This window comes from Vanellus vanellus (assembly GCF_965231255.1).
Source record: "Vanellus vanellus genome assembly, chromosome: 3".
Taxonomy (NCBI): Eukaryota; Metazoa; Chordata; class Aves; order Charadriiformes; family Charadriidae; genus Vanellus; species Vanellus vanellus.
The window spans coordinates 95,248,941-95,276,733 of record NC_138907.1 but is presented as its reverse complement, the minus strand read 5'-3'; the positions used below and the strand labels follow the sequence as shown (position 1 = coordinate 95,276,733).

Below are 27,793 nucleotides of genomic sequence, written 5' to 3'. Positions count from 1 at the left end.
ACAGGCTCTGGTTTTCACCAGGAACTTAAACTGTCCTGATATCTGCTGGTTGAGCAATGCAGTAGGGCACAAGAAATCCAGGAGGTTTCTGTAGTGCATTGATGACCAGAGGGAAAGTCTGGAGCAAGGACTCAGCGGAGGATGATCAGATCAGGGAACATTTACACAAACTGGACATGTGCAAGTCATTGGCACGTGACAAGATGCACCCACGAGTACTAAATGAGCTGGTGCTGACCGATGTGATTGCAAGGCCACTCAATAATATTTGGAACATCATGGCAACCAGGGGATGTTCTTGAAGACTGGAAGAAAAAAACTGTCACTACTATCTTCAAGAAGGGCAAGGAGGATCTGGGGAACTATAGGCCTGTTCATCTCGGCTCAAACCCTGGGAAGGTGACAGAGCAAATAATCCTGGAAACCATTTCCAAACATACAGAACAAGACGGTGATTGTGAATAGTCAGCATGAATTTACAAAGGGGAAATCATGCCTGACCAGCCTGATAGCCTTCTTTCATTAGTTGACTGGTTTGGTGGATGAGAAGAGATCAGCAGATGTTCTCTATCTTGTCTTTAGGTAAGGCTTTCAGCGCTCTTCCAAAATGTCCTCATAGACAAACTGAGGAAGTACAGCCTAGATAAGGGAACAGTGAGGCAGATTGAAAACTGGCTGAATGCCAGGCTCAGAGGGTTGTGGTCTGTTACACAAAGTCCAGCTGGAGGCAGGTCATTGGTGGTATACACCTAGGGTCAATATTGTGGCAGTACTGTTTAACATCTTCATTAGTGATGGGGATGATGGGACAGAGTGCACCCTTGGCAGGTTTGCAGACAACAGAAAACTGACAGGAATGGTTGATAGACTAGGTGGGTGTGACACTGTTCAGAGGTCAGAGGGACCTCAACAGGATGGAGAAATGGGCCAAAAGGAACCTCATGAAGTTCAACAAGGGAAATGCAAAATCCTGCATCTGGGGAGGAATAACCATTACATCATTACACACTGGGGGCTCACAGCTGGAAAGCAGCTTTGCAGCTGGAAAGCAGCTTTGCAGGAAAGACCCTAGGATCCTTGTGGACAGTAAGTTGAACCTGAACCAGCAATGCCTCCTTGCATTAAAGAAGGCCAACACCACGCTGGGCTGCATTAGGAAGAGTGTTGCCAGCAGGCTGAGGAACGTGATCCTTCCCCTCTACTCAGCTCTAGTGAGACACATCTGGAGTCCTGAGTACAGTTCTGAGCTGCCCAGTGCAGGAGACATGGAGCTACTGGAGCAAGTCCAACGAAGGGCCATGAAGATGATGAAGGGGATGGAGCATCTGTCATACAAGGAGAGGCCGAGAGAATTGGGACTGTTCAGCCTTTTTATATCAAGCTCTAAAATTGACCATGCTATTTGGTATCACGTGAGTAGGATTAAAATGTACAACTTCCTCTGGCTCGTTGTGACAACGTGGTAAGATAGTAATCAACCATTTTGAGCTGATAAATGAGCTTGTAGTGACAAATCCTCAGGCTTATCTTTAACAGATATCTAAACAGACCAGACATAAGCAGATCTTCAGGAATGTTGTTTCATTAAACCTCAGCTTTATTAGGTGGCGCATGGAAGCATTTGGTCGTAACTCAGTCCTATTTTGTAGTAAGCGCTGTCTGTAAGCCAATTCTTCCTACATTTGTTCTGTCCTATGTATGAGAACATAGGACTGGAAGGGACCTCTCTGGAGTTACTGAATGTAGCCTCTGCTATCACAAAGAACTGAATCGCATTCATGTGTTTTCAGGATCCACCTTCAACTTAATTGGTTGCTTTTGCACCCACTTATTTCACAAGGTTTTCCAGATCTAATTTCTTTCATGCTCTGGAATTTTCTTTCTGTTACAGGGTATATTTATTCACGGGGAGTTGAAACATGTTGTTCGCATTTGTCCCGATGCCAATATTGGCATCTTATTTAGATAGGTTTTTCCTCACTTCTGTTTACTCGCTGGGGTATCATAGCAAGCAATCGTAGCTCAATGGCTTAACTACCTGTTGTTTTACTCAGTTACGTATTACATCCTTTCTATTCTGTTGGTCATCCTAGCAGCCCTTCTCTGCCAGTTTCCAGTTTGAATGAAACCTTCTTGAATTCCTGTGACCAGTAGTGTAGATGAGGTCTCCTGCACAGTGTCATTAATTCTGCCCTCACCAACACATGGAAGGATCCATTTCCTTTTTTCGTAGCTGTAATACTTGGTTGTGCTGGTTGTGTAGCAATTGGCCAAAATGGTGAAAAACTGTAACCATGTCAGAAGCTGTGCCTTGGGAGAGGCATAGTTATACCTGGATGGTTTCCTCAGTTCCCTGCCTCTCCTTCAGAGTCCTTTCTCCTCGGATATTGAGCATGCATGAAGAACTAGCTGATACCAGTGTGGACCACGGCACAGTGTTCTCTTCAGCACCCGGATCCTGGCCTTTCCTCTGCAGGCTCTCCTTGCCACTTCAAGCAGGAGGAAATCTTAGGTCTTTTTTCTATCCCCTCGGAGTTTTGATTAGCAGTAGTTACTGAGAGGGAAGATCTAGTGAATCCAAATTAGCTTTTAAATATAACTGTAATTTCCAAATATCCTTAACTTTTTGTACTGAAAAAGAATTGTCTGCTAATTAATGAATCTGCTGTTCATTTCTTTCTTTTAAAAGGAATGAACTTACTAAAGTTGGGTTTGACCATGATTGAAGATTCGCACTAAAAGTCTGAATGTCACTGTGAAACTGAAGATAACACAGCTAGCATACCATGCAACGTTAACTTGTTGGAGCCACAGTTTTTGCCCAACTCCAACAATTATTCCCGTTTGTCAGCAGGGAGGGATTAGAAGGACCCTCTGCTATGTCTATGTCAGTCTGAGAAATGTCAGTCTCTGAGAAAATAACTTAATGTTCCTTCTGCTGATGATACTCTTGTGCAAGGAGCTAACTAGAAATGAAGCCATTTAAATGTTTTCTTTTCAAAGCATTCAGGAACTTTCCTAGTTACTGTGACAGTTCTGCAAACTCACATTTCTGGAGGGGGAGTCTTCTGGCTTTATGTACATGTAGGACACTCCCTAGTACAGGATAGGGTCCCTGTCCTTACACTGTTGTACGTTTTGTCCTGTTTGTTACTGTGGAACCAGTTTCTTCAAGCTCTTAAGGTGATGAGCTTGCAAACTCTAAGCGAGGCAAAGGCTCACAGTGACTCAAATAAGACCTCTCCCTTCCCCGCTTCTAGACCTGCCCAGAGACATTCTGCTTGGAGTTCATTAGGAAATGGTGAGTGCTGACTGGCTGCTTTTCTGTGCTTGTAGCTCCCACTTATTTAGTAATGTTTGTGCATGGAGATCCCTTTTTCTTTTCAGAGTTTCATTTCATGCTGCTTATTATTCTATTCTCTTACATAAAACGCTCAGTGTCTTTAGTGTGAAGCCACATGAAGTAACCGGAGGTTTGCCATCTCATTGAGGACAACAGCAGATCTCCTAAGGATATGTAACCAGAAAGCACTATCTGGATTGGAAATAGATTTTCTCCCATTGGTTTTCCATCCTCCTACATAGCATATTGGAGCTACTTTAATACAATTTATAGTCATGAGGAAGAATGGAGAGGAGAGAGTCTGAAGGGTCTTCTGACCTCTTCTCAGCCTTCCCAATAGCCTGTTACCATCATAAATGTTTGTGTTGTGACCTGTGCAATAAAGTTGTTCAGTCCACCCTCTATTTAGGCTAGGGCTGCATCCATCCTTGTCAGCTCACTAGTTCACTTGAAATACAGCAGTACTGCACCACAAAGCCAGCTGAGCGAAGATTAACTTCATGCCATGACAGTCAATGACATAATACACCAGGGCTTTTCATGCATTTCGGTTGATGAGACTGAGGTTTGTGTTGAAATAAAGAAACTCACTCATTTCATTTTAATTACAAAAGTAATTAAAATCTGTATATTGAATTTGTGCTACAGTGTTCAGGATGTAGTTAAGACTCTTCACTCAAGAAAAAAACAAAATGTAAGGTCTTTTAATTATTGTTAAAGATATTGCAGACAGAACTAGTGGAGGCAACAACCGAAAAACACCGCAGTTTGTTCATCAATAAAAGCAAATCGCCTGGAAAATGGGAACAAATTTGCAGGTAGTTTCAAACTGGCTTTGTGTGGGATGTTCACTGCCACGCTCATGATCTGAACCTAGGAGAGGATCCTGAAAATTTGTTGAATATTGCAGATTTTTTTTTTGTACCTTGCATATGTTTGATCCCATCTTCCATATATAAACCTGTGTAAGGGCAAGTTCATGGTATCTAAAGAAAGGACTGAGCTACATAAATTTGCAGTGAAATATGCAGTACTGTAGCTTAGCATGAGAGGGTTCCGTTTGGGCGTACTAAGCCAAACTGGATGTTGCTGATTTTTATAGCTCTCACTACTGGTATTCTGTATAAAAATAAATACTATTCTAATTGTGCAAGATGCTGTCAGCCCAGATCCTTGTCTGGAAGGAGACGTTGTCATGCGCTTGGAAACATGTTGGTTCCTCGTTCTAGGATTTTGAGGGCCTTCAGGGTGTCATACTAGAAGACATAGTAGATTCATCTTGTATACTATATACGCTGCAGCACTGCCAAACAGATTAAAAAAAAATAATCTTACTGCTTGCATACCTGCTGCATGCCGAAGCTGTATGCCATCGGGTGTTAGTGATCACAGTGTTCTAGCAGTGTGCTCGTCTGGGTCTCTTTCTCAGTAGATGTTAGCTATATATAAGGGCAAGATGCCAGCGACTACAAATCTCTGCAGCTCCACAGACAGCAGTGTGGCAATATCAGGCTGCATCATGTTGAAAATCTGGTCCTTAATCGGCCTTTTCCAAAGGGTGTTTCTTGCATTTGTGGTTAAATTCTGCCACGTGTAGCATTTCAGAACACCACTGTGGAAGATCTGTTCCACGTTTCTCACATCTAAAGCACTGCACAGTCAACAACATACCTGTAGCAGAAATGATGGATTCTGCAGCATATATATTCACATATGAATCAGATCAGCCTTTCTTTTTGGGGATTTTTAACTCCAGATAGTTACAGGTTGTCACATTTCTAAAGAATGTTGGACTAAGTTCTCATTTGCTACTCATCGTCCATATTATATCTGCTTCAAAGCCTGCAATAGCTAAGCACTTGCAAAATTATAGATGGCTGCAGCTGTAATTTATCCCCTGGAATGTGAATCATCAGAATCCATACTTCAATATGATTTTTTAATCAACTGTCAAAGCCCCAGTGCAAAGGCAGTCATCGAAACAATACTCATTTCTGTTCATAATGTGAACTGGCATGGCTTTGGGGAGATAATACTGAAGTTGTCCTCTTTTCTGAAGTTTTCATTTTTATTATTTTTAATAGTCAAAATTATGAGAGAGTTCCCAGTTAATTTTTTTTAATTCTATCTCTGCAAATTTTGCCTGACTGAAGAGTATTTCTTGACCTGAGTATTTCTTTCTCTTGACAACTAGTAGATCCTGCAATTTTGAGGTACAAATTTTTTTAAGGTGATGAGGCTGTACTTAACATACATATGAAATCCTTCATCCTCTATGTAAAGATGTATCATCCTTTCTAAGGAAGAAATATGAGATACTAGAACCGGCTACAGCAATTAAAGTAATTCGTATATTTATAATGCAATAATACTTTTTTTTTTTGCTTAAAAGTAGAAATAATGGAAAGATTATCAGAAATAAGTTGTTCTTGCTTCTACTTTGAATAATTAAATCATACTGATTTTTATAGCTATTAAAGTTCAGAATCAAATTTCAAGCCTCCCACTTTAAGTTACAAGATTAAATTTTAGGTTTTAAGTTACAGTTCAGTAAGCTGTAACTGAAAAACTGTGTAACATTTGTGACTATATAAAGTCTCTCAGCTTCCTAGGAACTAAATATCTATTTTCTAACTTCAATTTGTGGCAACTGCATTTTATTATACTATTGTCTCTTACATAATAGTCCTCTAGTACTAGATAGCTTCCAAAGGCCAAAGTTTTTTAACCTATGTAATTTCTCACTTAATAATACATTGAGCGGGACTGAATTCTTTAAAGTCAGATAAAAATTTATTTGTTTCTTGTCTTTCTTCAAGTGTGTCTCCTGCTAGTGGGAAAAAATGCGCAGTGTTCCCCAGGATGAAATTTATTGAATGACTTTATGTTTCTAGAACCTCCTGTGGTCCATTTTCTCAGCTTAGACTTGGGCGGGGGGGGGGCGATTTTTATTGCTTCTAAGCGGAAGCGACATTACCTTAAACAGCTTCACCCTAAAGAAAAATCTATTGCTAATTTTCATTCTTCCTTGAAACTGTTGAGCCAGTCTCTCCACCATTTTTTGTCACGCCCAAAAAATAAAATAATGCATGTAATGCAAGAGAGACTTCACTGTAGTCTACTGCTCCTTTTTTCCTAGCTAACTTCCACAGCAATCCTGGGTGTGACTCAGAGACTCTAGTAGAGCAGAAAAACATAGATTTTTTTTTTTTTTTTTTACATATTCTTTCTGGTTTAACTTCACAGGCCTTTAGAGTAAGGAAGGAGAGAGTTTTGCAGAGGCAGATCAGACAGCCAGCTCAGAGTCACCAAAACAGAAACTCTATGAGTTAATGCCCTAGTTTGACCTAGCTTTGAGGCCAGCTTCCTCTTCATGGAAAGAAAGGAGGTTTTGGTTCAAGGCACTATTACAGAGCTCAGATTGCTGGGGTTCCCTGGTGAACTGGGATCTCAAAGTGTTTAAATTGCCATTCTTTGTATTGACAGTGGACATCACCAAGAGATAGCCAGCAGAGCACACTGGTCTGATTCTTCGTTGGAAGGTTCCCTCTTCGTGCTCTTTGCTTTTGTCACGTTGATATTTGTACTAAGATGGATATTTGGGGGGAATTTGCAGGGAATTGAGCGTTTGAAGAGTTATCTTCATACCGGCAAGCTTAGCTGCGAACAGCGAGGGGAGAAAAAAGGAGGAGATGATTAATAGCTTTTTCTGTTGCACAACAGTAACAAGCAGCAGTGAGTGACCATCAGCAGTAAGGGGAAGGGAAGGACAGTGAGCTACAGACTACACGTGCAAGGAGAACAAGGTGGTTTCAGTGAAGGATGAATGAGCGCTCCCCACAACTGATGAAGGGTGGTAGTTAGTGATTTATACTCCGGTTCAGTGAAGTACATGGCCTGTGCTGTGCCGTGCCACATGTGCTTTGCTGGAAGGAAAAAGATTTGAGTCCATGGTAGCACTTCGCTGAATCAGTATGTTAAGCAGTTGTTTGTATGTTTTATTCTGGCTGGCTCGACTTCTGCATTGCATTGAGCGCTTGCATTAAATTGTCAAGCACTTTTCCATTCCTATTAGCTTCAGGAATTAGATTCCCTCAGCACTTATATTAACAAGCTAATTAAGCACATGGCAATAGTGACCATCTGCTTTGATTTCCCAAATATTTTTTAACAGTTATTTATTTGTAATTTTTGAATACAAGCTATTAAAGCCAGTATTAGAACAAAGATATTATACTGCTTTAGCTTTTGTTCAGCATGACTAAAACAGTAATGGAATTCCAGTTTGATATAAAAAAAGACTGTTATAAATACCAAAAGACAACTTCTATATTTATGACACTAATTATATTGCTGATAATTTTCCCATGTATGACTGTTTCTTTTTAGTCAAGGTTTCTGCTGTAAACAAGACATTTAGGGTCACTAAGCAGAGGCTGATTGTCTTACATAATGTAATAAGCAACATTTATTGTGCAGTGGCTTCAGTGATTTATAGTTCTGTGTTTAAATACTGAGATTTTTTAGTTGATATTGCAATGAAAAACATCTTCCCTCCCATAGCTAGCATGGGAGCATCCATAACGTAGCCAGTGCTGCTGACAGAGTGAAGACTTTCCATGGGTCTTACTATTAAAAATAAACAATAAAAGCCCTCATTGGATTCATAGCCATATTTCTGCTGTTTTCAGGAGGTTTCTTTTCATCTTGGAATTTTCCATTGCAAAGATTTTATTTAAAAATAGAATGTTTAAGTTAAAGTTTTACTATGTGACTGGTGTTAGAGTTTATTCAATGCGAAGAGCATCTCAATATTAGTGATGCAGTGAATGGCATATGGGGTAGCATCATAAGAAGCAGTATTTTTCAAAGCATAGGATGCTTTAAAATAATCAATGAATCTTACCCACTCCGTAGTTGCTAATCAAACTCCTGCTGCAAGAATAAAACGAGGTGAAATCAACACCATCAGCGGTGGGTACTAGATTAAATTGTTTTATTGATATAGGCGTTCTGCTTTTAGTATGCTCATTTGCACTGTATGTTGCATCTGTAAGTACATGTGTGTGTTCCTGGTACGTGTTTCTGGTAGTGCTGTGCTCATAAAAGATATATAAGTATTAACTAAAACATGGAGAGTTGATAAAAAAATAGATCAATCAAACTCAGGTCAACTTCAATATTTATCGCAGTGGAAAGACCGTGCATATAAGATGTTTTGGAACAATTCAATTACTGGAGTGTCACAACCTATCAGCCCACACTGCAGTCACCTCTCCTCTGCTCTGTATCTCCGTGATCTTCCCCTACCCAGAGTGTCCAGCTGGCAGACCAAAAAGAATAGATAAGTACTGAGATGATATAGCAGCCTTTCTTAAGCAGGGCACCTTATTTAATGTATCTCTTATCTGCCTAGTTACCAGACTTCACAAAACCTGTAAAACCTTGGTATCTTCAACTCCTTCCGAATGGATCAGTTCTGGTTGAAATTCATCATCGTGAGCCAGTAGGGGAATGAGTGATAGAAGCTGTAAGGATCACATAAGGAACACAGGAAACAAGGCTAAAAGCTCAGAAATCTCCTGTGTGACTTAAAAAATTAAGTTCACTAATTTTTGTCTTTTCTCTGAATTGGAAGTTTATAAGCCAAAAAATGATTTGACTTTCAGAGAAGAGTGTGATAAATAGTACTTGAAACTCTTTAACAAGTCTGTACTCAAGATAGCGATGCATTTTTACAGGCATTAGTAAATTTGTAATGGTTATTTAGAACATTATGCTCTAGAAAACTAGCATAATGGTAACATTTTAAATCTGGATTTTAAAAGCACACTAGTTCATCCTTTTATTTACAAGTTGGGAGTTTGACTATTTTGGGTGCTTAACAAACTGATACCTTTATTCAGCTTCCCCCAGAGGGGTAACTGATACTTGTCAATAGAGAGAGGTCTTTTAAATTATTACACTGCTCTTTAATTTTTTTACATGCACCAAAAGTTCGAGCTGATGGAAAACTTGTCCATCTCCAGTGTAACTGTGTTGAGTAGCAGTGGTATGACTGCTACTTTGCTTAAAATACAACAATTTAAAATTGAGAAATATGGGTGTGAGACCAAACAGTCTAAGCCACATTGCCTTGAAAGCTAATACAATTTTAATATATTGCAAAGTGCAACTTGTGACTAATGCAAATTCTCTAGCAGGGTTAGCAAAGACTAAGAGCTTCACCGTTGTGGACAATTGTGTTCTAGCTGTTATCAGGTATGAGAAATGAAGGAGCATCTTTTTAAAACTTCAGGATGGTAATAGTGTTCATTCTCACAAAGAAAGAGCAAAAAGCCTGATCAAGACTTGTAGGCAAAGCTGTAGGGATAAAACCTCTCTAGGAATCTTTTCAGTATTGGGCAGCTTTAAGACTCGATTGTCTCATCTGCATTCCCAGCTGTCTGAGAAGTAGGGAGTGCGGTTGTAAACTTTTTCCTGATCTAAATGATCTTCTGTTGGCAATAGAGAAACTGTCATATTGTGAGTTGGTCAGAGTTTGTTAAGAAAGCTAAAAGCATATAGCTGAGGACAGGTTACCCAAACCATAACACGGCGTAAGAAACTCAGGTAGAAATAGACAGTGGTAAGATCTTTCCATGAACTCCGGCACTGGAGTACCATCACATTGCCTATTCTGGACATGTCCCTGCTTCTGGATATTCCCTGCCATAGTACCTGAAAGTATTTGTCTGTATTTTGCAGTTTGATTCCCTTTTTGGAATGCATACACAGCTATTCATATACAACAGCTTTATTCCAACATATTATCTCGGGTCAGCAACTTGCTGTGCCTGGACGGGGAGTGCTGCCTTTCACCTGGACGGGGAGTGCTGCCTTTCAGGGCTCGTGAGGTCGGGCACACCACCACTAAGTGCAGCTCTGTGGCTTCTCACTCCAGAGCTGGTTTGTTTACAGGAAGCCTTTGGTCCCTGTATTGCTTCACGTCTTCGTATCAAGAGTGTCTCCACAGAATAGTTACTATATGGACCGTTTTCTTTTGAACAACTGCTGGAAGAAAGTGTATAGTATTAGGTTTGAGAGTGAACTTTTGCATCAGTCTGTGATTTTATCGTTAGTCTCAGTGCCTCCAAATACCATAACTTTTGAGTAGTTGGAAGAGAAATTCAAGCCCAGTGAAGTTATCAGAGTTCAGCCAGAATAGTGAAGGTATGTTTAAGTTCATCAATAAAAATTACTTAGATGTAGAAAGTCAGGAAACTACCATTTTAACAAAGTTTGGCTGGCTAAGCAATTCAGTACACTCACTGAAATTGATAATGACCGAAAATGGAAGAATGGCCAGCAAGTCGGCTTGAACAGCTGTCAGAATAAATTTAAAATCACCAAAACCCCTCAGTCTACAATACTTCAACTGAAAACAGAAAGGAAAAACTTAGTTATTTGTTAAGTTTATGGCTGTTGCCTCTTCGGTTCTTGATATATTGGAATAAAATGTGGTTATATAAAAATTCACCTGATTAAAAATGCAGCCTAAAATGGAAAGAAGAAAACCCAACATTTTATGGCTCTTTCATTGATGTTTATATGTTTAAAAAATCAGGAGAAAAATAGCAGGATTTTTGCTTACATATATGAATAAAATATTCCAGCACTGGGCCTTTTTTCTTTTTAATTCCTTTAGAAGGACCAGACAATCTGTCACGGTATTTCAGCCGGAACTTAGAAATAAAAGAAGAAATTCAACCTTGGGCAGAAACCAGGCATGGAAAATTCCTACCTAGATTTTTAATATTTGACAAATTTGGAGAATAGATGTAACTAACAGGCAAGACAGTAACGTTATAACTGACTGGCATTTTGCATCTAAAATCACCACAGTGTTACCATCCACCACAATACTTGAAGTATATTGGCAATCCTACTTTGTTTCTGATTATCCAAATCACTGCAGCTCAAAACCGATCACCAGAACTGTTTCGTTAACTACCGCGCTTCCCAGTTTCTTTAAAGAGAGAAACATTGTGAACATGTATGGCAATTAATATTGCTCCTTAGATGATCTCTCTTGGGGCAAGGGCAAGCACACTGATGTAACCCGAGTCACAAATCGTGCTTTTTGAGGGGAGAAATAGAGGGCAATAACCTCCAAATTATTGTCATGGAGGCAAGATGCATGAAAACAGTTAAACTAAGCTGCTTAAAAAGTATAACGTATCCTTTTTACCCCCAAACAGTGTATTGCAGATGGAAACTTCTGGTTGTGAGGTCATTTATGTACAAAACCAAGGTGAAACCAGAGTAATTAATGTTCTAATTATTCATTATCTAAAGATAATTATTTTTTCAAATCCATCACTATAAACTGCTTTATGTGTCTGTCAGAGGGGGAGGGAGATGTAGTCTTTAATCCCTTCAGAACATCTGTACATGAAAAATGTACTAAGGAGCATTGCTTGTGCATTTTTAATTATCTAATTATACTTCCTCTTTCAAAGAAACTGTCGTGTTACCAGCAGCCTTTCTTAATGATTTGAAAAAGACTGAAAAATAATTTTAATTGGGTTTTAATGTCATTATTGCAGTTGATTAAGATGAAATATAATTCATAAACTTTTAGTATAAGATCTTTACACTAACAGTTTTAATAGGCAGTACATGTTATTTTTAGAATGAAGAAATGTAGGAAAATAGTTTTAGCCATGGCTCAGACCTCAGAGTAGCTCTCACTTGCTTTATCTTCATCTCAGTTTATCTTTTTAATTTTTTTTTCTATATTTTCTTTGTTAGTCCTGTCTTGCCCCTGCTTTTCTTTAGCCTTGCAGATGTTCCTCCTCCATTCCTTATTTTGTGGCTATTGCCTGTTGCTCTTATTTACTTTTGTAAAGGAGCAGTGAGCAATCTATTCCATATCAATGCCTTTTTACATGAAGAGCAGGGAGTTCGCAGGTACTTTGGTATCTTATGCTTTGGAGGGAGAAAAGCAATGCAACATGTTGTAGCAGGGAGTATAATATCTTACTGTTCAATGTTAGATAGAAAAGAAGACGTTAGAGAGAAAGAAAGAAAAACTGGTGAATTCAGCTTTCTTGCTACTGGGGAAAGTTTCCTCCATTCAGTGGTGAGCATAAAAAAACTCCGCATTTTTGTATTTGTCATACGCACCTCCCCCCGATACCTATTTTCTTGTTACAGATTTAACATTTACGTGCTTGTTACGTTTGGTACGCTTGAACTTGATGTATACGTGGCTATTTGCAGTCAAGTTTGGGTCACTTGAGCTGTTTGGCCTTTGATTCCCATCAGCCTGTCCGCATCAGCATTAATAGCAATACGTAACCCTGAGCGGCACCCCTGCAGTAACTAATTGCTTTTGTGTTGGTTTCGTTTTATGATTCATGTGATTATTTGGCTTCAGGCTGACAGTGCCGCGGGTATGCACAGGCGGACACACGGGCTCCCGCATACAGACACAATAGCTCTGCTTTTTTCAGAGAATATAAATTCACTTGATGAAATGTTCTTGGAAAACAGTTAAAATCGGCTTGTCTTTGGATAAAGACTTCAGACTTACTTTTTGAATCATTATTCTTTCATTTCATGGAGAAATGCTAGTTTTACAAGTTTAAGAAACAGAGATCTGCCAGGGCTGTGAAACTTGTACAATTCGCTGCTCAGTGTTACTGAGAAAGGCATTTTCATGAAACGGATTCGGGTACTGCATTCCAACATGGAAATTTCCTCATCTTCCAAAGTAGGATGTTAACCAGTTAAACTCCCAGAGGAGACTTCTGTAATGAAATCTTCCCCAACCCTTACCTCGGTGAGAGTTTACACATTGAACACAATGGGGCTGGGACTGTGTCATTCCAGAGGCAGTAGCTGTGTCACCGAGTAGCACTTTTTGACAATATAGGAATATTGTCAAGAACAGATGTAATAATTTACAAGAGTTACTGAATTTCAGCTATCATAATACACCAATAGGAGTGTAATATGCTGGCTTCACAGGAGAAGCAAGATTTTTTCTGATTGTAATAGCTGTTTCATGGATTTAATATATGATCAATATGCATGTTAGATCAATATGCAGTTCCAGTTGGTACAGACTGTACAAAATGATGATTGCATCGAACCAACTGACTTCTTTATGGTCTCAAAAAGTCTCTTGACTAACCAGAGAGAATTTTAATATAGGATATGTGTTTGTCCTTTGGTTGGTAAAGCACCATGTTTAAATGTTTTATGAAATACCAAAAATTGTACAGTAATTAATCTTGCAGCAAATGTTATATATCATATGTAAATATAGCTATATATTCTAAGACTGGCAGAGCAATTTGTGGACAGGTAATTTAGAGTTTGGATTTATTAATTATATATCATATAATACTAATAACAAGAATTACTTTATTTTTAGAAATGTAATGTTCCTCATTATAAAGGAGTACTCATCTTCCCTTTGGTCCACAACTGTTACATGTTTAGGAGGTTATTACTATTCATGAGCTACCTCATTGCAAAAGGGTGCCACAGTGGCTATGAATGAGGACGTGGTCTTCATTCAGCAGAAGAGAAAGGAAGCTTACTAGCTCCTGCTGGTGAAGGCCAGGGATTCTGTTGAAAGATTCAAGTTACTGCAGCTGTGGAGAAAGAACTTACATTAAAATACCATCTATACGGCAAGGAATACAGGGGATTATTTATTTACTCATGGCTTGCATTATTGGAAAAATGGATGGAGTAAAACTGAGTGACCATGAAAATAAACTCCGAAAGTATTTTTTTATAAATCATCAGTAAGTCTAAGAGAATGAAGGAAATACTGTAATTTTAGCAATGGCTTGTCAGTTAAGATTTTTTCCATAAAAGGATATACTTCCAGATATTATATAGGTGAGTTTATGGGCAAAGTTTGTTCTAGCTTCCTGTGTCTTACTATCTTTCTTTTTCAGGTGACATGTAGTATTGGCAGGTATTTTATGTAGTTACTGAGAAATACTGAGTGTATATCTACATACTAATTTTCTCAATCCCAATAATTTGTCCAGTATAATTTTATGCATCTTGAATATATATATGTATTAGAAATCTGTATGTAGAAAGATATACAATTATTTAATACATGTAATTGGCTTTGTTTCAGTGCTATATAGATGTCTACGCTGTAGTTTAATATAAGCAAGTATAATCCACAACGTCCTTGTAGTGTGTTCATTTTATAGAATTTACCTCAGGGTTAATTTTTATGGCTGTTTGTAACTCAAACTACTCTTTGAATAAGTTTATTATCTTAATAGTTCATTAAGTAGTAAGATACAAGTACAACGTTCAGGTTGCAGCAGTTGGCAAAACTGAAATTGCTGCTTTCTTTCGCAACTCTGAGGGCTGACATGTAAATATAATCTTGATTTTGCCTGATGCAGTACAGATACCACTTTAGATAGGATCTTTCTCAACCGCGTAAGTTTCAGCAGGCAAATGGAAGCATTTTTCCCTTGGTAAAGGTAGCGGTGTCTTCCCAACTGGTGCGGGACCCCGGGGGTGGTGGGGGACACTGGTGCTGAAGGACAGCTCCGGGGAGCCCCGGCCGGGGGCCGCTCTGCTCCTCTGGGGTCAAAGGCGTTTTGACGTCAGTGGTTTACTTCCATTACAAAATAAAAATAAATAAAAATAAAAAATAATAATAAAAAAAACCCAAACCAAACAAAATCAAGTGACTCTTCTTCCATGCCAAGTATCTGTGAAGTAAAAACAGAGGCACAGATGGATTGTCTATAATCATTCCTAATACACACGATGATTATGTTCTTATGCCAATAATTAAAAGTAGCATAAGATTTTTGCTGAACTAGTCAATGAAAGAATTGCTAAAGATGGTGAAATAATTTTAAATGAAAAAGTAGTGAATTATTTCATTTAGAAATAAATGGCGTATACTGATAAACGTTACTCTTAGTTATCCTGCGTCTAAAAACTGTATATATTTATTGTGTTATGATAACTAGGCTTGAATCAACAAAATAACTTAATAATTTGCCAATTTTAGCCACAGGCCTGCAAAAACTTGCATCTCCATTCAAATGGATGTGTCAGTACTCCCAGTAAAGAAAAAAAATGCTTAGGTATGTTGTTATCAGAAGGGTTAAGTGCAAAAGCATATATGTGAATACATGCAGGTCTTTTGCTTCTTTGCGCTTCATAAATTAAACTTTAACTGTATTGAAGAAAATAAAAGTGTGAGCTAGGAGCTATTTCTCCAAGTGATCGTCAGTAATGGAAAAACATTGTGTTCTAAGGGTACTCAATTAGATGGTATAAGAAGACTGAATTTTAAATATCTGTTCTTTTGATACTGTTCCAATTAATGTCAAATAATAAACTATCCCAGCGATTAGGTGAACGCAAAGGAATCTTAGTCTGTTTACTTAGTTATGACAAGGGGAAGTATTGGACATCTGTAGGATTTGGTGCTTGGTCCTATCCCACTAAGCCTGTTTCTAGCAAACTGATAGCTGTTTTATACTAGAAGTACACTAGAACATATTTCCTAGGTAAGTAAAACTTGATATTTGCAAGGGAAAAACAAGTACAAGATTTATCTGAATTCCAAATAGCTCACACTTTTTTTTTATTAAGGTGAATCTTCTAGGTCCCTCTACCTGTCACAAAAAATGAAAATTGAAATTTATGTGGGTCTTTGAAAAAGCAATTAATCTATTATTCAGAAAGTATTCATAGTCCTTTAATTAGGGAATTAATACATCAAAAATGTGATTTTCCTAAAGTTATGGTACTGTCAATGCTTATTTCTCACTTGATGGACATCATTGTCTCCTAAATTCTTATTAAGTACTGTGAGATTTTAGCATTCAGCTCTGATGTACAAAAAAGTGAAGACTGGCATAAAAACATCATAAGATTAGTACTTATTATATTCATAAACACTTGAAATTCAGTAGAGCAAAGTCAGTAGTATGATAAACAATTATTTCTTTAATTGCATGGCATATTTTATAGTCCATTAAACTTTATTGCTGTAAATGATACATTTAATAGATTAGTATGTCAGCCAAAGTACATGTCAATATAGCTCAAATGTCAACAGATGCTCTCAAAAGAAGTATTTTCAGTTTCTTCTCTCTCTTTTACTAAGGTATTGATGTATAAACTCAAGAATTCCAGAATTGGCAACAACTTCATGGCTTAAAATGGGAACAAAATCCCTACAGAAAGCTTTGAGTAGGGGGCATCATCAGCATTGCAGAATTAGTCACTGAAATCCGATTCCAAGCACTACTTGAAAGGAATTAGCCATGCGGAAAGGAGTTATTCGTGTCTAATCAAAGCAGAAAGTTGGACCCCTGAAAATGAGGTCTGTTCTCCCATAGACACCTTCATTCACTTCGCCCCAGAGGTGTTCAAGGCCAGGTTGGATGGGGCTTTGAGCAACCTGGTCTAGTGGGAGGTGTCCCTGCCTATGGCAGGGCGGTCGGAACTCGATGATTTTCAAGGTCCCTTCCAACCTAAACCATTCTATGATTTCTCCCTGCTGAGATTCCCTATCTGTCTGGAACTTGCCATGAGATAAAGAAACCTGCACCTCTAACCCATCTCTTTCTTATTTTGGGAGAGGGGCAGGGAGGAGCAGTCCATCACATCTGGTAAGGGAACCTGCTGGGACGCACATCAGGACTGTCCCTCAACAAGTAAATTCAACATTTGACTTCAAAATACTGAATTACTGGAAAAACAATCCGTAAAATCATCATGTCGCCAGTAGGACTATTAATCAGCAATACAATGTCAAGGAGTATTCCATGTATTGGGCTGATTTAACAACTACATCTGAAATGAGTCAGGCTGCAGCTTATATTCCTGGGTCTCTGCAGACTAATAGCTAAAGTTGTATTGCCATAGGAGCTAGGGCATTCCTTGGTCGTAGCAGTGTTAGGACTGTGTATTAGTATGTCCTGCGTGTTTTTGAGATTGTTCTCTAGAGTGTGTTTCTGAATACTTTATCCGGCCTCTATGTGAAGGAGCAGAGAAGGGATTCGTATAGAAACATTCAAATGCAATACAATAGCTAAAGAAAATCAAACAGAACTGACAGAACAATTCATCTTTCTGTCAATCAGTGAATGTTCTAGTGGGTTATTAGGGTTTTTTGCCTCGAAATTGTTTTGCCTTCATACTGTGATTATTAGATTTAACTTTAAAGAAGTGAGAGAGTGAAGACATAAAAATTACTACATATTATATCATCTTTTTCTGTGAAGTATCAAAATATAGAAGATGATATTTTCATATCTATTAGGTCTTAAGGCTTTGGTAAACAGTGCCAGTAAGATAAGTGTGTTAACCTACGTATATCCTCTTGGCCCATATTCATTTTCTTTGGTGGTAAAAGTGCTGTCTGATTGCTTTCTGTATTCTGGGAATATAGACAGGAAGGCTCCACATGACTTTTAAATGTTGTGTGTCTCCTTCTGTCACTCTGAAAAGTATGGGAAAGCGTTCATTTTCTTTATTTCCCTCAAAGTGAAGAACAAATTATAATACTGGAAATATATACTCAGAGGAGCGTCAAATTAACCTTTTGTTTGTGAACCGAATAAATGAAAATGTATGAAGACTTAAAATTAGTTTTGTAACTAAAAAATAAAGGCTTTTGGAAATGCTGTTACACAGACAAATTAACATGTTTGTTTTTACTTTGTAACTGTAGTACATTTACTCCTAAAATGCAAGGGAGACGGATGGGGACTTCAGGGAGAATCACTAAGAGCACAAGTGTGAGCGGAGAGATGTATAAGCTGGAGCACAATGACGGGAGTCAGTCGGACACAGCTGTCGGCATGGTCGGAACAGGTGGGAAGAAAAGGCGTTCCAGCCTTAGTGCCAAAGTGGTTGCCATAGTGTCTCGAAGGAGCAGAAGCACATCTCAACTTAGCCAAACAGGTGAGTGAGACGCACGCTCTTCGGAAACAGGACTCTCACCAAACGTGGTTTACCATTATTTCATCTGTGGCATCCGTGTTCCATGTATTTGGATATAGACCACTGAGAAGAGAAGATTTTCCGGCTGTGAATAAATTTCTGAGATATTCATTTTCTTTCGTCATTAGGCATCTGCAAAAAACAATATACAAATGCCTTTTAGAACTTGTACCATAACAACTTTCTGCCCCGATCTGTGTAAAAAGGTTTTTATCTCATAGCAGCCTTGTTTACAGGTAGGCAAGGAAGTGCAATAAGATGTATGTGGCTATCTACAGTGGATAATGGTTTGGTTAAGAGCAGCTTTTTACGTATAGGAAATTTCTTTTCACAGAAGAGTTGAATACGAATGGGGGAACTGGAATCTGAGCAAGTGAATGGCATTTACGTAACTCGGATAAAATGTTGTACCTGTAGTGGCAAAAAATATGTTTTTAAAAACTACCTTTGATTTCTTAGTCTTGAGTAAATCCAATATTTTTTCTTTAAAAACAACACTGGCAAATTGGGGTCAGTGTATTCAGATAAATTGTACGACAGCATGATGCTTCGTTAGGAACATAAGACTTCCAACTCTTTATTGCTACTTCAGAAATCTTAAAAGCTTCACATCTGCATAGCCTGAAGGAACAAAAGCTCATTCAGAAAGATACAAAAGGAAAAAAAATATGTTTTAAAGTCCTTGTCCTCCTCCTATTGAACCCCAGTGAAGACTTTCGCTCTTGTCTTCAGTGGGAGCAGGACCTGACCCTAAGGCTTCTTTCTTACTAAAAGAAGGAAAAGAAAGAGAAAGAGCTTCAGCCTAGCGTAGAGTGCACGCGTATTGCAGCACTCCTCTCACATAGTCAGGGTGATCTAAACTAAGGTAAGTAACAAAATTGTTTATTTCCGTCATCAAATATCTCACCCTTTTTCCTTGGTTCTGTTTTATTGCCAGATGAGCAGTAGAAATTATTCGTTCGAAATGTAAAGCTTAGTCAGCTTTAACAACAATATTGTAATACTTTTCTACACTACTAATTTATGAATTTTAAGTCAGGAAGGGCATGATCATGCAGTTGGACCAAATGATAGATGTGGTAGACATGTTTGAAGCCTAGAATTGTAATTAACAGTGTTGCTCAAAAATGCACACTACCTGAATGTTAGACTAGAGTACAGATAGTTGCATACAGTGATATGTTATTTTAGATGCATCAGAATCAATCACATGCTCTTAAGTAGTCAAAAATGGTATTATTAGAGAAAGGATTTTAGGTTGACGTTTATCGTTTATTCTACTTACTAAGGAACAAAATATTTTAGCTATTTTACAGATTATTTTTTTGTGTGTGTGTTTTGATCTGGCGTTCCTTTCTAGCTCCTAAATCTCATTGAAACAGGAATTGCTGTGACAGAGCAAATCTTGCCTCCATCTTGCTCAGTAGTCCAGCTCTGACCAGGAACCAGGGCTGCATCACCAAGAGGAAGGCACAGGGGGCTGCCAAATTTAGGATGCTTTGCCTCGCTTGAACCCGTGCTCGTACTTCTCAGTGGAGTTAGTAATTAACTTAAAATCTAAACTGTGACTTCCAAACACGTTTTAGCGTCATCTACTTAAAGCTCAGATGCTCCCATTCTTTGCAGAAAGATGCTATAGCTCTCCAGATTTTGCATGGTATAAATTTCAAAACAATAGGAATTTTGCAAGGAATGAAGCGCCTGAAGTTATAAAGAAACTCAAAACAGCAAATCAAATATGAAAAGTACAATTATGTATTATTCATGATTGTAAAACAGACTTGAGAAAGATATTTACTTTGTATTACTGTGGCTCAGGCAAACAGTACTATCTGTGGTATAAGAAAAGGAAATAAAATGTGGCATGTTTTATCGGTCACTATTTTTTTAGTCAGAAATCAGTGAGTTGAATTAAAGCATTTTTAGAACAATATACATGTGAGACTTGATAGGTTTTCCAAAGAGAATCCATTGTTGGAGACTTAATACTGATGCCCTAAATCAGGGACATACTTTCCTTCCTTCCTGTAGTGTACAAGAGGGGAGGAGAAATCTAAAAAGGTCTAATTCACTTTAATGTGTTGTGCCTAAGTAAATTAATAATGTCTCCACTATTCAGAATTAAAAAAAAAAAAAAGGTTGACTTTATAATATAAACTAGATACTTAAAATTGATTATGTAAAAATTGGTTCTAATAGCCAAATTCTGAAGTTTGAAAACTGGTGTGGAAGTATATGGGCCTCCACAAAAGTGGTGCCAGGTATGAACTTCTGCTACAGATCTTCAGTGACCGAAGGTGTGCTGTTGACACAGAGCATGTATTTTAAAAGAAGTATAAAAAATACAGAAATATATGTGTAGCCTCCATAGTTTTTCCTGAATTGGTCAGCTTAAAATATTTTTTCCTATGACTTGCATGATTGTAAGTCAGGTACGTGTGACATACATAGTTATTTGTTTCTGAAAACTCAAAATAAAAGATCAGAAATAAAACAAAAGGTTTTTTTCAAGAACATAGTTCTTGAAAATTGGAGATTATGCACTTTTGTGGAACATGTAGATCTGAAATTCTAGTTTACTACTGTCATCAAAACCAGTGAAATTAACTTCCAGCTTGCTTATTTTTCATTTGAAAAAATGGTCAGTAAGGGCTGAATTCAACTTTTTGTTGATAATTCTTGCTTTTAGCATACTGCACAGGTTTAATCTTGCATAAAAATAGAATTGTTGTGTATGAAACTGCTACTAGGTAGCTATTATTTCTAAGAGTAAATTTTCTTTTCAATTGAAAAAGGAGTGTGTGTGTGCGTGTGTGTGTGTGTGAGCCTGTGCATGCACATATGTGTCTATATATAAACACATGGACCTCTTTGCATATATGGGGCAGATCCACTTTCATATTAGATTCAGGAGGACTGGTAATCACATTATTTTGTCCACCCTTGTTCAGTGCTGTTGGAAAATACATATTCTGAATATGTGTCATAAGATTGCCAGTGAAAGAATACATTTTTATGTAAATCTGCAAGGAAAAGTATATATTTCTGCTACACCTTCCTTTCGATTACATTTAAGATTTCGTAATACTTTTAGTAAATAGTCACTGAAATAGTGAAACCTGTGCTTACTGTGGTTTGTTCTTTGTGCCCACAAGTTGGGTAGATTTTATAGTTCATCAAAAAAAGCTTGTAATCTGCTGGCAGTATTCCTAATGAAAATCCAGCTCTGCTATCACAGTTAAAAAGAAGAAAAGAAAAAAAGAAGAAAGGAAACCCCCAGAAAGACGACAAAAGAATGAAAAATAGTGCCATATGCTGTACAATTTTATTTATCGTCCAACTTTTCTAGCTTTCTTTGCCAGCCTAATTTTTGTAAATGCATACATATATAAAAAATAAATATATAACTGCAGATTTTCTAAATAATTACAGCAACTAAACTTTAAATCATAGGAAAATGACTATGATAGGAAATCATCATCTATTGTCTTAATTTCTGATAAGTCAATTCCCGTACAGATGTTTTTATATTATAGTTTACCGACCAATGAGTGACTGAGAGCAGTATTGATGATACTGCATTTTTATTTGGGGTTCTGGGTTTGTTTTGAAACAGATAAGAAATGCTGCCCTAGGAGGAAAGAGTTTTATTACAGGATTTGTACCGTGAATAGAGACATAATAATGCATTTCAAAGGGGATGGAGGTAATGGTATGGCTGTCAGCAGTGAGATGAGTTCTGGAGAAAAGAAAAAGCTCAATCTCAGATAAACAGAAGTATTCCCATCCCTGGATCCCTCTCAGTTCTCATGGTAGATGCAAAGACGTGCCTTAAGAAGGCTAAAGGGTTCTCCCTGTTTGCTTTCTAACCCCTGGTCAGCACAGAGGTTCAGAAAGGTCATCTGCTAGCAGGAGGTCTCCTTTCTTCTTCTTTTTAAGGCCTAACAGTGCTTTGCAACCATTCTGACACCATATCTTCACCAGCTTGCTATCAGAGATTTAGTAGTGTCACACCTCTATGATGTATGCAGTCTAATGCGATTGCCTGCTGAGTCAGCCAGACAGATATTTCTTTTTAAGGCAAATGGAGAGGTTGACTGGCTGTGGTTTTGTTTGTTTTATTGAAGGTCTTAGAGGATTTTCATTCTTCAGCCACTTCTAGGGGAAGCCAACTTTTCTGTCAAAAGCATTGAGAATAAGAGTTTAAAAGGAGTTACAAAATTTGGGAGTGTTTACTTAATTAAGATATCCAAAACACAATAACCGGTACATATAGTAAGACTGAAAATACCAGCTTTGAGATAAATATGAACAAAACTACCAGAGATGCGACTGGTGAGGTTTTTGAGGCGAGCTCTATTTTTTTCCCAAGAATGAGTTCTTTAAGACTACTTTTATTTTCCAAGGTGCTCAGCACCATTAATGGCAGTATTCTGACTAGTTTTCCATTGACATGTCTTGAGAAGCATTAGTGATCTCATATAAGAGAGAAGTGAGACTTTGCCTGGGATATTGTATTTTGTTTGCATTACTGGCTCAAAACAGATGAGAGTAGAAGAGATGCGGAGAAGGAGAGCTAAGGAGCTTGGGAGAATGGGGAGCTTGTCCATTCGCATTCTACACTGATAATCGGGTCATTTTTCTAAATGGAAATAGCTTGCCATGTTCATGGTATGGACCGCAATGAGATATTTCTGTGTAAGAACCAAAGCTGTTTGCTGTCCATCTTCTGTTTGTGAAGTTTAACATCAACAACCCGAAATGAAGCCATAGGCATTAATGCTTCAGAGAGAGGTTACATACCATGAAGTGCAGCTGAAATCACGTGTTGTCACAAGGTGAAAAACAGAGTGAAAAAAAGACTCTGTTCACTTATGTGCAACTGTGGACTGGAGATTTTGTAGGAATCTTTAAGTGACTGACAGCTTCGCTCAGGAAGTAACTGGCAACCTGAGCGAAACCACATGAGAATCTTACAATGTATTTCCTATGTAAATATTGCACGTCCTCACATGGAATTCCCAGCTACAGTGTATTTTCTGTAATTTTCCCATTAAAGAAGCGGCTTTCTGTATGTTGTTTTGAATTAAATTCCAAATTCCCAATTTTTTAAAAGATACCATCATCTAAGTGAGGAAACTGTCATTGAGCAGTGAAGTCCTGATAATCTTGTACTCCACAGTGTAGCTGTGCTCCGTTTGTGTGCTCACTCTAGCTTTAAGAATACTTCTTCATCTGGTTGACGGCCCCGCGTTTCACCTTCTAAGACTGATCTTAAGAAGGCTTTCCCTCATGGTTTCATTGGATGACCAAAGTTTAGGTAAACATTTAGAAAAGATAACCCCATCTGTTACACAAAATGTCCTCTAGTGCTGGAGAATATGATGGTTCACTGGTGGTACTTAGTGACTTAGCAAGCACCACTACGCTGTAGTAAAAATAACACTGCCTGGGAAACATGGAAATTAAGCAGAGAAAAGCAATCATCCAGGCTCAGGGCTACATCATTTCAGAGCAGACACTACTAGAAAAAAAAAAACTCTGTTTTTCATATTTGCAGTCTTTGTTCAGTAATGGCAGCAGGGATAATTTTCTGTCCATCCTTGTAGTAAGTTTATGATGCAACAAGAGATTTCATACAGTTCTAGATAATGTGGACAGACAAAGCAGATAATAAATCAGAAATAAAATATGCTGTAGGATGGAGGCTTTTGGGATAAGGAGAGGCTGTTTGGTGTCTTTCTTGAGAAAGCCACTGCTTCTTTCCATAAGCTCGGGGAAATAATTTTGTTACTATTTTACAAGGGTCATGACAACCTTTTCTTGCAGTGGTCAGGCTGTTTTGGGTTGTTTTTTTTTTTCCCACATCTCGTTTTGATTGATTGAGTCTTAATTATAAGCCATGACAAGGATACATTTCTAAGCATGTTTCTTTTACCTCATAACCTCACAACCATAAATAACATTATTTTTTGTTGTTGCTGTAGTGAGAGAAACTGTGCTTATTTAAAAAAATACAATTATTTGATAAGAAAGCTGATTGCTAGATGAAAGTTCAAAAGACTTATTTTACCTAGACTTCAATAAACCATTTATTATTATTAGACTGAATGGAAAGCATGGAGATCATTAAGGAGTACTGGATGTCAGGAAGAAACTGGTTAGGAGGGAGGCATCAGCTGGTTTTATTAAAAAACAAGAGCAAGAGAGCACTTACTGGTTGAGTTTCTATGACAAAACCCACAGGCAGATCTCGTTAATATTTTAATGAGCTGTAGCGTGTATGCTGCTAGAATATGCTGATGATACCGATTTGGAAAGTATGTCACTTCCAGGTGATATAGAGGAAGGACTGATGAACTTGAGGACCAGAATAATAGTACTAGAATAAAATGCAATGTTGCAGATTGCAAGATCCTTCCTTTCAGCATGACTAATGAAGATTTCCAGATGCAATCTGGGAGCTGTCACCTAAAAAAAAAAAAAGAAACAGCTGGAGGAGGAAGACATGGGTATAAGAAAAATCACAAGATGAATATAAGCTCTTTATGAGATCTGGCCAGGGAAAAAGCAAATGCTATCCTGGGTGCATCAGGCAAGGTGTTCCCTTGGAGAGCGAAATAAATGCCTCATTGAATGAGGCCCAGCTGACAGCTCATCTGGAATACTGCTCACTCAGCATTCAAGAAAGTGAATGCTGGATTTTTGTGGGAATCGGGACCTTGAAGGATGATTTATTGCCTGATTTGTTCAGCCTCTAAAAATGAAAGGTTGACCAGGGCGATGATTGTTCTGTAAGAATGCAATGAGAGTAAACATCCAAAAGGCAGAAGTCTTTGAAGCTAAAGGGCAACAGCATCGGAAACTGTGGTATGAGAACAAACGGGTATAAATTAGTTATGAATAAATTTTGTATTTTTCTCAAAATTACAATAAAGTTTCTAACAGTCAGAAGAGAGAGAGAGGTGTCTTAAACCTCTCAAAGCATTTAGCATGCTAGGGATGAAACAGCCCTTTTTTTGTTTCGTATAATATAGCATAATATCATAATAGCATAATATCCCGGTGCTGTTTTCATAGGATTTCTTTCCCAACGTTTTTCTTTTGTATTGCCATCTCCTGTTCATCCGGATGAAATGCTACAAGATCTCAAGTTTTCTAATGGTAGATTCAGAAAATTATCCTGGAAGTCAGAACTACCGTGAGTCTTACAGCTGTACAGTCACCCGCGTGTTTAGTTTAGTCTTCTGTATATCACCTGCTGTTCACTGTGTCATAGAGGAGCACTTCCAAATATTTGCTTGTATAAGGCGTTTACCTGTGCAAGAACGCTTAGCATTTACACATGAGCTTCCATACATGCAGATACCTCCGTTTTGTTATCTTAACTCTGCACACTTTGCACATGTTTTCCTTAAGATCAGACTGTGCGTACTTGAAAAGTAACTTTCGGCAGCCCAGCAGAAGTGTGGTGGCCCATCCTGCGGCTCACCCATTCATCTGGTTCAGTATTATCTCCGTGAGAGTCTTTCCTCTCCGGGCTGTTATTTCTTTCCCAGAGCAGCCCATCAGAGGTTGCTTTGCATAGTTGTGGTGAGCTATCAGGACAATGGCTCTGTCGCACAAAAAGAGAATGGAGGCAGACCGACATTAAGCTGGTTTTCTATTTTCAGCCAATCTAAAAATGTCTGTAGTGCAGCAGCAGGGGTGGTAATTGTGCCTTAGGGACCGTGACAGGATCGGGGCTCTAAACCTGACACCCTGACAGCAAAGAGCACCCCCCTGAACCCAGCAAAAGTTTCAGACCGACCCCGCATGCACCCAAGCGTCTCTGCAGCAGGAGTGGGGGGGGGGGGAGTGGACAAATGGTTGAAGAATGGCATTAAAAACAAAGAAAAAGGCCTGATTATTTTTGTCAGAGGAACTCTTTGTTCTAGTAATGATACTTAATTCTTTGAAACTATTGAGTGAATGTAAGCATGTTCTCTTTTATTTACTGTTGCCGTCTAGCTGAGGAATTCACTACCCTTAATAGAAACATAATTCAATTCCTGTTACTCATCTTCCAAAAGATTTCCTAATAAGGGCTAGTATTTTCAAACAAAGTCCCGCCGCTCTGTTGAGTTAGTGTTACATGTGGCTCTTTTCCTTTTTCCTGAAATATAAATTTTGACTTTGTCTCCTGTTACGTAGTTGGTTGACTTGTACTCAGAAGTGTTCGTTTGCTTTTCTGTCTATTTGCACTTTCTCCCTAGATTTTTTAACAGAGGTATTACTGCAGTAATAACTGTACTTTGGGCTACCTCCAATATATAAGTAGCGTGGGTTTTAGGAGAATTTATTGCTTTCCAAAAGTATAAACTTGATTTTAGCTAAGCTGTGACATACATGTCTTGTAGAGCTATAATTTCAAAATATGTCAAATGCATTTGTAAATGCAAAGTGTAGTTTCACTGCTACGTTTCTATTGTATTTTTTATGAAATGTGTTATAGAAAGACCTACTAATAATTCTGACTATATTTAACTGAGCTTTGTTTAAATAGGATTTTTATTTGCTTTTTCATCTGATTCACATCACATTCACAAGTTTTACTTTGTGCGGATATAATATAAAAATGATGACAGAAAAGGAAATATATTGAGGCCAAAGTACTATAAAGAGGAGGGAAAAAGTCTACTATCTTCACAATAAACATATCTACCTGAATGCCTGTCTGTAAGAGAATGTCAGCCTTAAACTTGAATTTTATTACTCTTCATATACTTCTTTGCTTGATCAGGTCCACAGTTTGTGACTTTCTGGAACTGGTGGGATTTGTAGAAAGGTTTAGACTACCAGCAGTCATCCAGAGGGAAAATGCTCTCACTCTGTGGCACAGGAATGAAATCCTGTCTCACAGAAGAATAAAGCCTCCTTTGTTTGGAGTCAGATGATCTAGCCTGATTTTGATAGACCTGAATTTTTTTTTGCTTTCTTTCTAAAGTAGACCTTTTCTTAACTAACATAAATTTGGATTTTGGTTTGACTGCGATAGGCTGTTCAGCATGAAACAACTCATTCAATTTTTAAGTATTGATTTGGGAGCTCAGGCTATCTAGTTTAAAACTGGGAAGGATAGCTGGATCTGAAGTATTTCTTTCACAGGGTTGTTCCAAGTGTCTGGATAAAGTTTGGGGCAGAACTGATTTGTCATATACATATATTTTGTCTACTCACATAGCTGCTCAAGACTCTCTTAATGTCACAATTTTTGTTGAATTTAGCAGAGGCTAAAGGCATTAAGGCCTTTTCCCTGATACTTTTTGTAAACATGAGACAGAGTTCCAGAGAGCAGATCAAAATATTTCACAGAAAGAGAAATTTTAAAATCTAGCCAGTACATTATAGCATTTCTTACAAACCATTTATGGTATTATTTTTCTCAGGTAACTGAAGAATTTGAAA

The 27,793-nt window shown here is 38.0% G+C and overlaps 1 protein-coding gene across 49 annotated transcripts in view; it reads left to right on the top strand.

Annotated features, from left to right (window-relative positions):
• RIMS1 (regulating synaptic membrane exocytosis 1) overlaps positions 1-27,793 on the top strand; it is a gene marked incomplete at both ends in the record, with an annotated part of 345,938 nt that overhangs the window by 285,218 nt on the left and 32,927 nt on the right. For 26 of the 49 annotated variants that reach the window (XM_082481666.1, XM_082481688.1, XM_082481677.1 and 23 more), the window contains one exon: positions 18,075-18,307. The exons of 16 other annotated variants lie outside the window; for them this stretch is intronic. In XM_082481666.1, coding sequence (XP_082337792.1) covers positions 18,075-18,307 — 233 coding nt within the window. The remainder of the gene's footprint in view (positions 1-18,074; positions 18,308-27,793) is intronic. 7 more of the 49 variants (XM_082481686.1, XM_082481681.1, XM_082481662.1 and 4 more) reach the window with 1 other exon arrangement.